Genomic DNA, 13,050 nt, shown 5'->3' with positions numbered 1-13,050 from the left:
CCAGCGATCTGAAACTTAACTTTGATTAGTTATTCAGCACTGGATATCTCCTTTAATGCAGTCCTGAAAAATAATGGTGGCCACAGAAAATATTGACACTTTGGGTGGAATCTGGACATTTCCACTAAGGTGTATACTCACTTTTCAGTGTTGTCACATGAAAACATATAATAAAATATTTACAAAAATGTGAGGGGTGGACTAACTTGAGAGATATTGTTGTACCTCACTTTCACCCTTCTTGGCACTCACCTCTTGTTTTCTGATTTCCTGGCTGATGGTTGTAAAGGATTTTTTCATAGATCTGGCGAGATGTCTGGGCGGTTCTTGCAGTATACATTACTTTAGTGTTGTTATTGTTGTTTTTTGTTTTGTTTGTGTTTTTGTAAGTATGCACTGTCCTCCAGGATTTGTCATGATGCGATGCCCTCCTGGCGGTATAGGGGCTAGGTGTTTGTGGCTATTAGGTTTCTCACCTCCCTGCAACCCTTAGGTCCCTTTCGAGTGATGCCGCCCAGTTTGGCTCTCGGGCTGACACTTAGGAAGGCCCCAATTGATGTTGGGAGCATTGTTTCCCCCTATTTCTTCTCAGAACCTAATTCTGTACATAAGGTGTGTTGTATTCTGCAGTAAATAAAGTCCTGACACAGCTACTTCCCTTTCTGCAGATGATGACATTGTGGGAGTCTTGGCAGGTCCAGTCTCCTAGTTATCTGTCTGTTTGTGCCGGTCGGCGGTGACCTTGTTTACTATGAACCCTCAGGAGCCGTCCACTATCCAACCCCCAGCACCTGCTGTGTGAGGACACAGATGTCTCCGGTCTCTGGACCCTTTCCCTTTCTACTTTTAATGCTCAGTGTGTGTTTAAATGAGATAAGTCTGTAACCATATTATGTGGCTGTAATTCCTTCCTAAATGTCTTCTGTGTTTTTCAAGTGCCTACAATGGTCTCAGCCTCTAGTACATTACTACACCCTAGATATCTATTCTTTAACACATAACAATTATCAGTGTGATCACAGTGATTCATACAGAATCTGTACAAAATAAACTGTGTATGAAGGTAGAGTATGGGCCTGTAGCAGGCTATGGGGGCCATACATTGGAACTGTACAGGTAAGTAGTCAGAGGTTCTCAACCCAGTCCTCTAGGCCCACCAACAGTCCAGGATTAGAATGTTTCTTTTCCCAAAGAAACCTAGAATGTTTGTTGGGCTTGAGGACTGGGTTGGGGACCACTGGTCGGAGATTCCCCTCAAATGGATCAGTATTGATCATCAGCTGCACTCAGGGGGGGCCCTCTTACTACACAAGAGCACTATTCATAGGGTCTAAAAAAGCTGCCACTAAGTGTCTCCCTACTTGTCCAGAGCACATTTCCCCCCATCTCTTCCATAGAATATCACAGACTGGCCTAGCAGAAGTCCAAAATCAGGAAATGCAGTCTGGAGTGCTTAGGGGTGTGTGTGCAGCCTTAGCCAATCATAGCTTATCTCACACTGAACTGCTATGGGCTGTGTGTAGCAGAGTGAGGGAGGAAGTTCTCCCCTGTATGGCTTCAGATGATGTCATGCCTGCTGGGTAACGCCCCTTCCCAGTCTGTAAATCGGACTGAGCAGAAAATACAGACCGATATCAAGGTAGAAAACTAAAAAAATAATAAAAATAAAGGCAGGGGGTGGTTTATCATGATGGGGGCAGTGAGCTGGGAGGATTATAAAAGTAACAAGATCATGAGAGGTACTCTTTAACTATACTTTCCCTATTTAATGGTTAATTTTTATCAAGAACGTGAGGGTCTTATTAAAGGGAACTGATCATGGTCACCAAGCAGTCTGATCTACCACCATCCTGTTATAGAGCAGGAGGAGCTAAGCAGATAGATGTATACATTTGTGAGAAAAGAATCATTAGAAGTTGTCCTTATCTTTGCATGCACAGTCATAGACGAAAGCTGTCAGTCACGGAGTAGGACCGCCTACTGGACTCCTAAACATAGAAAGAACAGGGATTTGAATGAAAAAGCTATACTGAATAATTTAAAACAGAACTATACATCGTTCTTATCAGATCTTCTTGCTCTATATTGAAGTAGAAAAAGGGAAGACCGGACGGGCAGCGCCTCGTGCGTTACATTTGGATGGCTTGGATCCTTTAGTAGGGATCCCTTATCTCTAGAGTAGGGGCAAGGTCACAGTGGTCAAATGGCCAAGATGGCCTCTTACCTTGTTCTATAGATTAAAGTGCATATCACCCCTGATAATGGGGTCTCCAGATGTCGTGGATGCAGCTGCAGCCTGAAGGTCACAGGGAGGGAAGTACCCAACCTGTTAAAGTGCAGTAGAAGTATCGGAAAGAAGACTTTATAATGGAAGCCAGGCGCTGCTTTATCTAGGGTTTATCCCAGAAAAATTCTCCGGATGCCTAGGTATTTTTGAATCATAAAAGTGTTTATTAAACAAACACCGCAGTATACTGTATGCATGCTGTATTTGTTTAATAAACACTTTTGTGATTCAAAAATACCTAGGCATCCGGAGAATCTTTCTGGGATATACCCTGGATAAAGCAGCGCCTGGCTTCCATTATAAAGTCTTCTTTCCGATACTTTTACTGCTTCTTGCTCTATGACACGGTTATAGTAGATTTTATAATGTTTTTATATTGACAAATTCACCTTGGATATGACACAGAAAACGACTGATTTTGCTGAGGGAAGTTGCTCATTTCTACTGTTGTGCACACTACAGGATAAATGGAGTGTTACATGGGACCGTTAAAGGGGTACTCTGCTGTTCAGTGTTTGGAACAAACTGTTCCGAACGCTGGTGCCGGCACCGGGAGCTCGTGATGTCACAGCCCCAGCAATCTATAACCGATTTTAAAATGCTGGAAGACCACAAACTGTTCCGAACGCTGGAGCAGAGAGCTCGTGACGTCATAGCCCCACCCCCTCATGCCATCACGCCCCGCCCCTCAATGCAAGTCTATGGGAGGGGGCGTGACGGCTGTCACGCCCCCTCCCATAGACTTGCATTGAGGGGGTGGGGTGTGACATCATGAGGGGGTGGGGCTATGACGTCACGAGCTCTCTGCTCCAACGTTCGGAACAGTTTGTGGTCTTCCAGCATTTTAAAATCGGTTATAGATTGCTGGGGCTGTAGAGAAAAGAAAAAAGCTATCTTTACCTAACACTAACCCCTCTTCCCCCTGCAGCTCTCGCTTCATCTGTCTGTCCCCCGTCACTTGTCTCCTACCAGTTTCTTATATAGGAGCTCGGAGCAGGACCTGCTTGCTCGGCCCTTCACTGGTCAGAACTGTTCTTCACTGCAGCCACTGTTTAGCTGAAGGTCCTGCTCTGAGTTCCTGTCTGGGAAGCAGGTAGAAAAGATGAGTTTTGAGTATTGGAAATAGGACTTGAGGAAGATTTGGAGGTAGGTAAGTATAGCTCTTTTTTTTTTTTTTTTTTTTTACATTATTACAGCTTATTTTGCAAATAAAAGTGCTTGAGAATATCTGTTTGTATACCATATATTGCAAATTAATGTAAATAATTTTTCCTTTTTTTTCCTTTTTCTAGGTACAGGAGAATTCGCCTGCACAAAAAGCAGGACTCGAGCCATTCTTTGATTTTATTATTGCGATTGGAAATTCCCGGCTGGTAGGTGATTTCCTTTGCTAGAAATGCTAACTCTTCTTATTTAGATACATACTGTATCTTTATACCTTAATAGGAAAAAATATATGTTAATGAATAAATATTTACATAGCATCATGTTCTTTCTAAATTAATATATATATATATATATATATATATATTAGGTCTGCGGGAGCCACAATAAGGTGACACACTGGAGCCGGTGGCAGTGGTATGCTTAGCTCCTGTGCCGCCCTGGCCCCTCCATTGTCCGTCTCACTGTGTCTCTTCCCACCACGACTGGCCACCGTATGAATATGGTGCAGCCGTGCCTCTTCTGAGCTTGCTTCATACTGGCTTATGCCCGACATCACTGATCCAGGTGATGTCCGGCATTAACCCTTTAGATGCTGTAATCAAAGTTGATTGTGGCATCTAAAATGCAAAAAAACTATCTCCGGTAGCTCAGTGGAGCTGAGAGAGATACTGGCAGCAAAACCTGAGGGTTCCCGATCAGCTGAGAGGACGGGCTGAGGTTCCCTACCAGCTTACAGATCGTCCTCCAATAATGCAGGTAGCCTGTAGTAATGGAGCGCTGATAGCACTGATCAATGCTATGCCTATGGCACAACAGTGATCAGTGTCTGCAATCACAGATGTTTTCCAAACAGTGGGCCTCCAGCTATTGCAGAACTACAACTTTAGCTTTAGGCATGCTGGGAGTTGTAGATTTGCAACTGGAGACACAATATTTGGAAAACAATGCCGTAAAAAATTTTTTTTAAAGAAAAGGTAATAAATAATAAGCCCCTCCGATAATAAAAGTTTAACTCACCCCCCCCCCCTCCCATTTTTAAATAAAATAATGTAAACAAAAATAAACATAAACCTATGTGGTATCTCCGCGTACGTAAATGGCCAAACTATGAAAATAAAACGTTAATGAAACCGCATGGTGAATGGAAAAAAAAATTCCAAATACACCAGGATTGCAAATTTTTGGTCACTTCATATACCAGAAAAAAAAAATAATACAAAGTGATCAAAAAGTCCCATCAAAACAAAAAAGTACTGATAAAAACTACAGATCACGCCGCAAAAAATATATGCTGTGTATATGGAAAAATAAGAAGGTTATAGGGGTCAGAAAAGGACAATTTTAGGCATGCTAATTTTTTTTTTTTACAAAAAGATCATTTTTTTTTTAGGTAGTAAATTAAAACAGAATAAAGATAATGTGTAATTTTAACAAACAAGTGCACTGCATAGAATCAAACACTCCCCTAGCGCTCCTTCCCAAACGGCTGCGCTGCACCATAGAGCAACACAACAACGCCAGAGAGTGTGCAGACTAGGCTAGGCCAAGAAATGCGGAGGATGAATTAAAGGGGTACTCCACCCCTAGACATCTTATCCCCTATCCAAAGGATAGGGGATAAGATGTCTGATCGCGGGGTCCCCGCAATATAGCATGCAGCACCCCCGCCCCCTCCCTCAATGCAAGTTTGTGGGGCATAACATCACAAGGGGGCGGAGTCGTGATATCACAATCTTCCGTCCCCGTGGTCGGGAGCCAGAACCTCCAGCGTTTCCAGAAGCAGATACGTTGGGTGCTGCATGCTATATTGCGGGGGTCCCCATCAGCGGGCCCCCCGCGATCAGACATCTTATCCCTTATCCTTTGGATAGGGGATAAGATGTCTAGGGTGGAGTACCCCTTTAAGCTAATGTCTCCCCATTTTATATCCAATCCCCTCCATTTTATGTTCAGTCAATGAACATTAAAATGGGGGAGGGGGAGGGTTGGCTTTATGAAATAAGGGGATTGGATATGAACTGGGGGGGGGATTTTACCATTTGTTTATTATATGACAATTGCATATTGAAATCGAAATATCACTGCAGCACTCTCTAGTAGTTAAAAAAAAAAAAATGTGAAAAGGTTTTATTCCATCATAATGTGAACAGCAGCAACGTTTCGATTCCAGAGTCTTTTTCAAGCATGCTTTAAAAAGAGTCTGGAGAGAGTAAAAACGTTGCTGCTGTTCACATTATGATGGAATGAATTCTTTTCACTACTGAGAGTGCTGCATTGATCTTTTTTGGTCTTGTATCCTAAAGGAATTATGTGGACCTTATTCCTTTTTTCTTTGCCTGCACGGTCCTGCAGGACATTTCCTACTTGCTGAGTCCTGACAATAAGCTGATTTTGTATTAGATCATCTGACGGATAAACTTTGGAGAAAAAGATGGAATTATAATGTCAGAAATTTATACACGTGACCACAAACTATGACCCAGATTTACTTAATTCTTAGACAGTGCACACTTACGTTAGACAGTCTAAAAATATGCCGGATTTATTACAGTGCTGCAGACTGTTTGATAAATCTGTTGTATTTTTAGACTAAGGGTCCTATTTCGTGCTGTGAACACATCGCTTGTTTAAAGGAGATTTACCACCATCCACATTCCACAGCAAACTTAACATTTTGTTGGTGGAGTAAAATTACACGTCTGCCTTAGAAAATTCTTTTGGAGGGTGTAAATGGGCCAGCCGAACACCCATTCACACCAATGCTAAATTAGTGCAGCAGATTTTCTGAGAATTCAGTGCTGATATTTCTCAGTGTGAAAATACTGTTAAAGGGGTACTCCACCCCTAGATATCTTATCCCCTATCCAAAGGATACACCCCGCTCGTGACACCAGCGGGGGTCCCTGCTGCACCCGCCATTCATCTAGATCATTGGGTGCAGTGCCCGAGGCTCATGACGTCTGCTCCCATAGACTTGCATTGAGGGTGCATGGCTGTGGCGTCACGAGCGGGATGTGACCATGATGTCACGAGCCTCCGCCACGCATCTCCAGTCATCCGGCACGACTCCCGCGATCAGACATCTTATCTCCTCTTCTTTGGTTAGGGGATAATATGTCTAGGGGGCGGAGTACCCCGTTAAGCAGGAGCTGCAGAGATCCTGTACCTTGGGGCTGGGGCACTGACAGTCATGAGCAGTCCTGCAGTCTGTCTTGGTGTCTCTGTTCTAGAGATGGACTGAGCCTAACAACACTGGAACGAATCAACGCTTGGACTATCTCCTGTGTGAAGTGCTGCTCTCTACTGTCTTGGTTTGAGCCAAACAGGCAGGAAAGGGGAAATTCAGTGTTAGTGAGAGATTAGACATTTGCTGGTGAACACTGCTATCAGAGGACATACCTTGTATAAAAGGTTAGTGTCCATTTAGATTGGCTAAAATCTTGTGCAATTATGGCTCACAGTGTTGTATCTTAAGACCCTTTTCCAACGTCATGCCCCTTTCCTAATCTGTCAGGATGGGACCCAGACTTTTCATTGGCATTGCCATAATACAGCCCAATGTATGGGGCATGAATTGGCATTGCCATAATACAGCCCAATGTATGTGGCATGAATTGGCATTGCCATAATACAGCCCAATGTATGCGGCATGAATTGGCATTGCCATAATACAGCCCAATGTATGCGGCATGAATTGGCATTGCTTGTGGCAGAGGTCAGTTAGTTGACCTTTGTATTATGGATTATGGCTTGGTTCACACATGGCAGTAGTGGTACAGCAGAGATGAGTGCATCAAACACCTACAGCTAAATCTTTAGCCAGGATCAGGTTCTAAAGAACAGACTTATCTGTGGGTTTTTATATACTTTTTTTTTTTCCTGTATGATCATTGCCCTAAATATCAAGCAGCTCCATTGCTTCTGTTGTGTTGTGTGAAAATGCTCTTAGGATCCCTGACTTAAAGGAGAAGTCTTGTGGTGAAAAACCTATCCCTTAAGTTTTTGATCACAGGGGGTCCGACTGCTGGGACCCCCCCATGATCTCCTGTATGGAGCCCCGGCTCTCTCCGGATGCATCGCACCACATCCCCCGCACGAAACGGGGGCCGCCACTCCCCCTCCATATATCTCTATGGGACAGACGTTCAGCTATCTTCGGCTCTCCCATAGTGCTATATAGTGGGGTAAGGGTCATTAAGCGCCGCTTAGGGGGAGAGCCGGGGCTCCATACAGGAGATTGCAGGGGCCCCAGGGGTCAGACCCTCCGCAATCTACAACTTATCCCCTCTAGACACCTACATAAGAGACTATACCTCAAAGAGGTAAGTAATGTGCATGATAGAAGCACCACCCAAAATACAGAAAAAATGATGCACAAATAAACAGCAAATAGAAAGAAAGTTAACAAAATCTTTATTAAAGTGTATCATCGATTAAAAACAATAGTACATATACATAATAAAAACAAGGCACCGAAAAAGACTAAGGTAGGTAGGTGGGGACTGGAACTAAGCATAAAAGAGGTAATAAACATAAGTATAAGGTCAGAGGGCAATAATTATTTATTCTTATTGCCCTCTGACCTTATACTTATGTTTATTACCTCTTTTATGCTTAGTTCCAGTCCCCACCTACCTACCTTAGTCTTTTTCGGTGCCTTGTTTTTATTATGTATATGTACTATTGTTTTTAATCGATGATACACTTTAATAAAGATTTTGTTAACTTTCTTTCTATTTGCTGTTTATTTGTGCATCATTTTTTCTGTATTTTTGGTGGTGGAACTTATCCCCTCTCCTGCAGGTAGGGGACATGTTTTTTCACCACAAGACTTTTCCTTTAAAGATTAATTTTAAAGGGAACCTATCACATTGAAAATGAAGTCCAATCTGTGGGCAGCATGTTATAGAGCAGAAGGAGCTGAGCAAAATTTATATATATAGTTTATAATATATAACTGAATTTTTCCCACTAAACCAGTGGTCTTCAACCTGGGGACCTCCAGATGTTGCAAAACTACAACTCCCAGCATGCCCGGACAGCCAACGGCTGTCCGGGCATGCTGGGAGTTGTAGTTTTGCAACATCTGGAGGTCCCCAGGTTGAAGACCACTGCACTAAACTATATACCGTATATACTCGAGTATAAGCCGACCCGAATATAAGCCGAGACCCCTAATTTCAACCTAAAAACCCAGGAAAAGTTATTGACTCGACTATAAGCCTAGGGTGGGAAATACATCATCACCGCCTGTTAATCCCTTCATCAGTGGTCTTCAACATCTGCGGACCTCCAGATGTTGCAAAACTACAACTCCCAGCATGCCCGGACAGCCGATGGCTGTCCGGGCATGCTGGGAGTTGTAGTTTTGAAACCTCTGGAGGTCCGCAGGTTGAAGACCACTGAGGCCTTCATCATCATCCAGACCCCCCTTTAGTTTTCTACTCACCTCCCCTCGGTGGGAAGGAAGGGTGAGCTGGTCTGGGCCATCTATGCTGCAGGGACCATCCGGTGGAGAGGGTTAGTCATTCCAGGCTATCCATCTTCACCTCTCTTCTCCGCTCCGGGCCAGCCCCGGACTAGTGATGTTGCCTTGACGACGACGCACAGGGACGTTCATGCGCAGGGACGTCACAGACCAGCTCACCCTTCCTTCCCACCAAGGGGAGGTGAGTAGAAAACTAAAGGGGGGTCTGGATGATGACGAAGGCCGCAGTGGTCTACAACCTGTGGACCTCCAGATGTTTCAAAACTACAACTCCCAGCATGCCGATGGCTGTCCGGGCATGCTGAGAGCTGTAGTTTTGCAACATCTGGAGGTCCGCAGGTTGAAGACCACTGAGAAGGGATTGACAGGTGGAGAGTTCACTCGAGTATAAGCCGAGGGGGGCGTTTTCAGCACGAAAAATCGTGCTGGAAAACTAGGCTTATACTCGAGTATATATGGTATGAATCTGCTCAGCTCTTTCTGCTTTATAACATGATGCCTGAAGATTGGACTCCATTTTCATTGTGACAAGTTCCCTTTAATGCCTGATAGATGTGATTTGTCTTTCTGTTATTTTTTATTATTTCTTTTTTTTTTTTTTTCTGTCAACCAGCAAGCTGCGGTCCCTCGAAGAGGGCAGGGTAGGTATCCACACCACAAGTTCAGCACCAGGGTGTCCTGACTGATCCGCTCATTAACCACTAATTTGCTGTGTTATTACATACCTTTAATCCTCCCCAGAGACTAATGGCCGGGTACACACGCTGGCACAGCACATGCCAATGAGGTGGTTGTAGTCAGGATTTGGCAGCAGCACACTGAACAACTTGGCACTGACGGCGGCTTGTGTGCACGTATTTCAGGAGCTGCTATTACGGATGTAAACAGGAGGCGAAACAGGAGGCTTTTTATATCACAAGACAAGTTCCAGCTTTATCTTTAACTTTCATCAGTGGGAATTATATAACAATTGTTTTCCTTTGTGTAAGCAATAAGTATTATGATTATCCAAGATTGGAGAGACAGAGCTGATTTCTTCAAAAACAGCACCACACCTGTCCTCAGGTTTTGTGTGGCATTGCAGCTCAGTTCCATTGAAATGAATGGAGCTGAGTTGTAATACCATACACAACCTGAAGACAGAGGTGGTGCTGTTTTTGAAAGAAATGGTGTTCTAGTGATTCATGATTACAGCTCTGAATGTGCATCTCTATTCAGATAAATGGAGCAGAGTACACTAAATCCTTAGCCTCCAGCCTGTGGCCTGTTAGGAAACTATGATACCATAAGCATGCTGGGAGTTGTATTCCCTTAACAGCCCCCACTAGGACTGTGCAATATATCGAAATCTCACCACGATTTTTGCGATATTTCGATATGGCCCCCCCCCCCCCCCCCGGGAAAATTTGCGATTACCTGCGGCCAAAATTCAAAGGCTAAGTCACTGTTTCCTAACCAGGGTGCCTCCAGCTGTTGCAAAACTACAATGTGCAGCATGCCCGGACAGCATGCCCAGACAGCATGCTGGGTGTTGTAGTTTTGCAACAGGTGGAGGCAGAAGACCAAAAAAGACAAAAGGGAGTTTTGGCAAACTGGTATATTAAAAAAATTAAGGTTTATTGATATACATTAAAAACCACATATATGTAAAGAGGAAACAAACATAAAAAGAAAAGCGGCATCACCGGACATATTAAAAAAGATCTTAGTATAACAAATGGAGAGGTAGGTATGTATATGAGGTAGAAAGATTGACAATTATGTAGCTACAGGCACTTGTAAACAGCAAGTATTAAAGTATATAAGGTGCTATATGCTATATGTCATAATAATACAAAGAACAATGCAAATACATAATAAAGATGGCATAAAACAGGATACCTACACACTACACAAGTGGTATAAGACCGGGATGACGCCACACTGGTGGAGGCCCCCTGGTTAGGAAACACTGTCCTAAATAATAATAGGGGTGCAGGGAAAACATAAAAAAATCTGATGCTCACTTGGCCCTGGTCCCCATAGGTCAGCCACAGGTCCCGTTCTCCTCCGTGCGGTCCCAGTGTCCTATCTGTGCTCCCGGCTGCCAGCTGGTTCCAGGTCTCTTAAATCTCTCGTCAAGGTGATTTGAAAAGCTGCACACTAAAATATATTTATTTGCTGAAACCAAAATGTCCCTTTATGTTTTGAAATGTGTTTTTCACTACTGTGTGTGTTATCACTACTCGGCAGGCAAGAAAATGGCCTTCTCTAAATGAGCATTTCCGCTTTTTGTTTAGAACAAAGAGAACAGCATGTTCAAAGATCTCCTGAAGGCCAACATGGAGAAGCCTGTGAAGCTAGAGGTGTACAACACAAAGACCATGAAAGTGCGAGAGGTGGAGGTGACCCCCAGCAACATGTGGGGAGGCCAGGGCCTTCTGGGGGCCAGTGTCAGATTCTGCAGCTTCCAAGGGGCTAATGAACATGTGTGGCATGTGCTGGTATGTAATCAATACATTAATCCTTTCTTAAGCACTCCAGGTTTTGTTTTTTGCTTATTACGGCAGTGTAGACTAGAAAATAATGTAGAGGCTGTTGTGTATACCTCTTTTAGTTGATGTGGCATTCATAGGTTTTCTGCCATTTAGATTCCTTCTTCCCCCCTGGTATGGTTTTCATAACGAAGCCTACATTTTCCATGATTAGGCTGACCATATTTCCTTGAGACAGAAACGGGACATTGGGATATCAAAAATGGGATGGTGCATGTAGAGGAAGAGGCGGAGGCACTCACCAATCCAATAAAATACTGAACTTTATTCCAACGGCAGCATAACACAGCAGGTACATACACGTGGGACGCCAAGGATGATAGCTATTTCACGCAGCTAGCGCTTCATCAGACCACCCAGGGTTTATATATAGTTATAGGCCCCCATACTGCCCCTATACACAGTTGTAGGCCCCTCTACTGCCTCCTTATACAGTTGTAGGCCCCCTCTCCTCAATGCCCCTATATATAGTAGTAGCTAGGCAACCCCAACAGACATACTGCTGCCAGCAGCTCAGCTTTACTGCCCTGCTGCGTCACTGCTCCTCTGGTCGGGCCTGGACCATAGCAGTAGGTCCCTAGACTAGAGGAGCAGTTGAGCACTGAAGCTGACAAAGGCTGTAGTTTAGTGACTGTCCCGGTGCCTACTCCAGGGTCCAGACTCGTGCTCTCCTGACATACAACAACAGTGCTGTCCCTTATTACAAGTACCTGATAACCACTGCTCACTGGCTTAGATCACACAGCACTGGTTGTGACCACTTTAAGAACAATTACTAGCAGCCTCCGCAGCACAGAAATGTAGAAATATTAAAGCGCAACTGTCATGAACTTGGGGCTATATAACCTACACACAGCCTTTGTACTGTGTGCAGATTGTGTCTACAGTAGTGTTTTTACTTTAGTTCTCTCTGCGTTTATCACCCCAAAAAACGTTTTTGATAGCAGCCGCACACAGTCGGATAGGCGTGGTGCAAGGTTCGGTATGTCCTTTCCCGTGTACGTCAGCGCTGGGACCGCTGTGTGATTGACATACAGGTCCCAGCGCATGCGCATCTTAGCTTATCTCCCGTGCGCGCTGCAACGTGTTATCTTGGCAAGCGCTTGCTCCCGCTGCCTGCCTCCTCAGTGTGCCTGTGCAGTGCTAGAGGCAGAGAGCGCGCTCTCTGCCTCTAGCACTGCGCAGGCGCACTGAGGAGGCAGGCGACGGGAGCGAGCGCTTGCCAGGATAGCACTCTGCGGCGCGCACATGCGATAAGCTAAGATGCGCATGCGCTGGGACCTGTATGTCAATCACACAGCGGTCCCAGCGCTGACGTACAGGGGATAGGCGTGTCGGCGGCAGGACATAGCGAACCTTTCACCATGCCTGTCCGACTGTGGGCGGCTACTATCAAAAACGTTTTTTGGGGTGATAAATGCAGAGATAAATATATTTTTCCTGGATAAATACATGAGACAGTGCCGTTCAAGGAACTTCTGCCCCCTAAAATGAGATGCAGCTTCAGCCTGTGTTCTTGGAAGTGGTTTTTCCCTGTCAACTCTTGTTAGCAAGAGAACAGTGTCGGGCTGATT

At 44.5% G+C, this 13,050-nt stretch overlaps 1 protein-coding gene and 1 long non-coding RNA gene across 2 annotated transcripts in view; one reads left to right on the top strand and one right to left on the bottom strand.

Moving 5' to 3' along the window:
- Positions 1 to 13,050, top strand: part of GORASP1 (golgi reassembly stacking protein 1) — a 52,082-nt gene that overhangs the window by 18,418 nt on the left and 20,614 nt on the right. The window contains exons 2-3 of the mRNA XM_056519653.1: positions 3,580 to 3,660; positions 11,222 to 11,425. Coding sequence (XP_056375628.1) covers positions 3,580 to 3,660; positions 11,222 to 11,425 — 285 coding nt within the window. The remainder of the gene's footprint in view (positions 1 to 3,579; positions 3,661 to 11,221; positions 11,426 to 13,050) is intronic.
- On the bottom strand, positions 1,305 to 12,177 carry LOC130273226 (uncharacterized). Its single transcript, XR_008843917.1, has 3 exons — positions 11,719 to 12,177; positions 11,530 to 11,644; positions 1,305 to 1,988 (listed from the first exon to the last, which is right to left on the bottom strand). It is a non-coding gene; the product is annotated as an uncharacterized LOC130273226 (long non-coding RNA).

Source organism: Hyla sarda, chromosome 5, assembly GCF_029499605.1.
Source record: "Hyla sarda isolate aHylSar1 chromosome 5, aHylSar1.hap1, whole genome shotgun sequence".
NCBI lineage: Eukaryota > Metazoa > Chordata > Amphibia > Anura > Hylidae > Hyla > Hyla sarda.
Note: the sequence above shows the minus strand (reverse complement) of the source record. Positions and strands in the feature narration are given on the sequence as shown.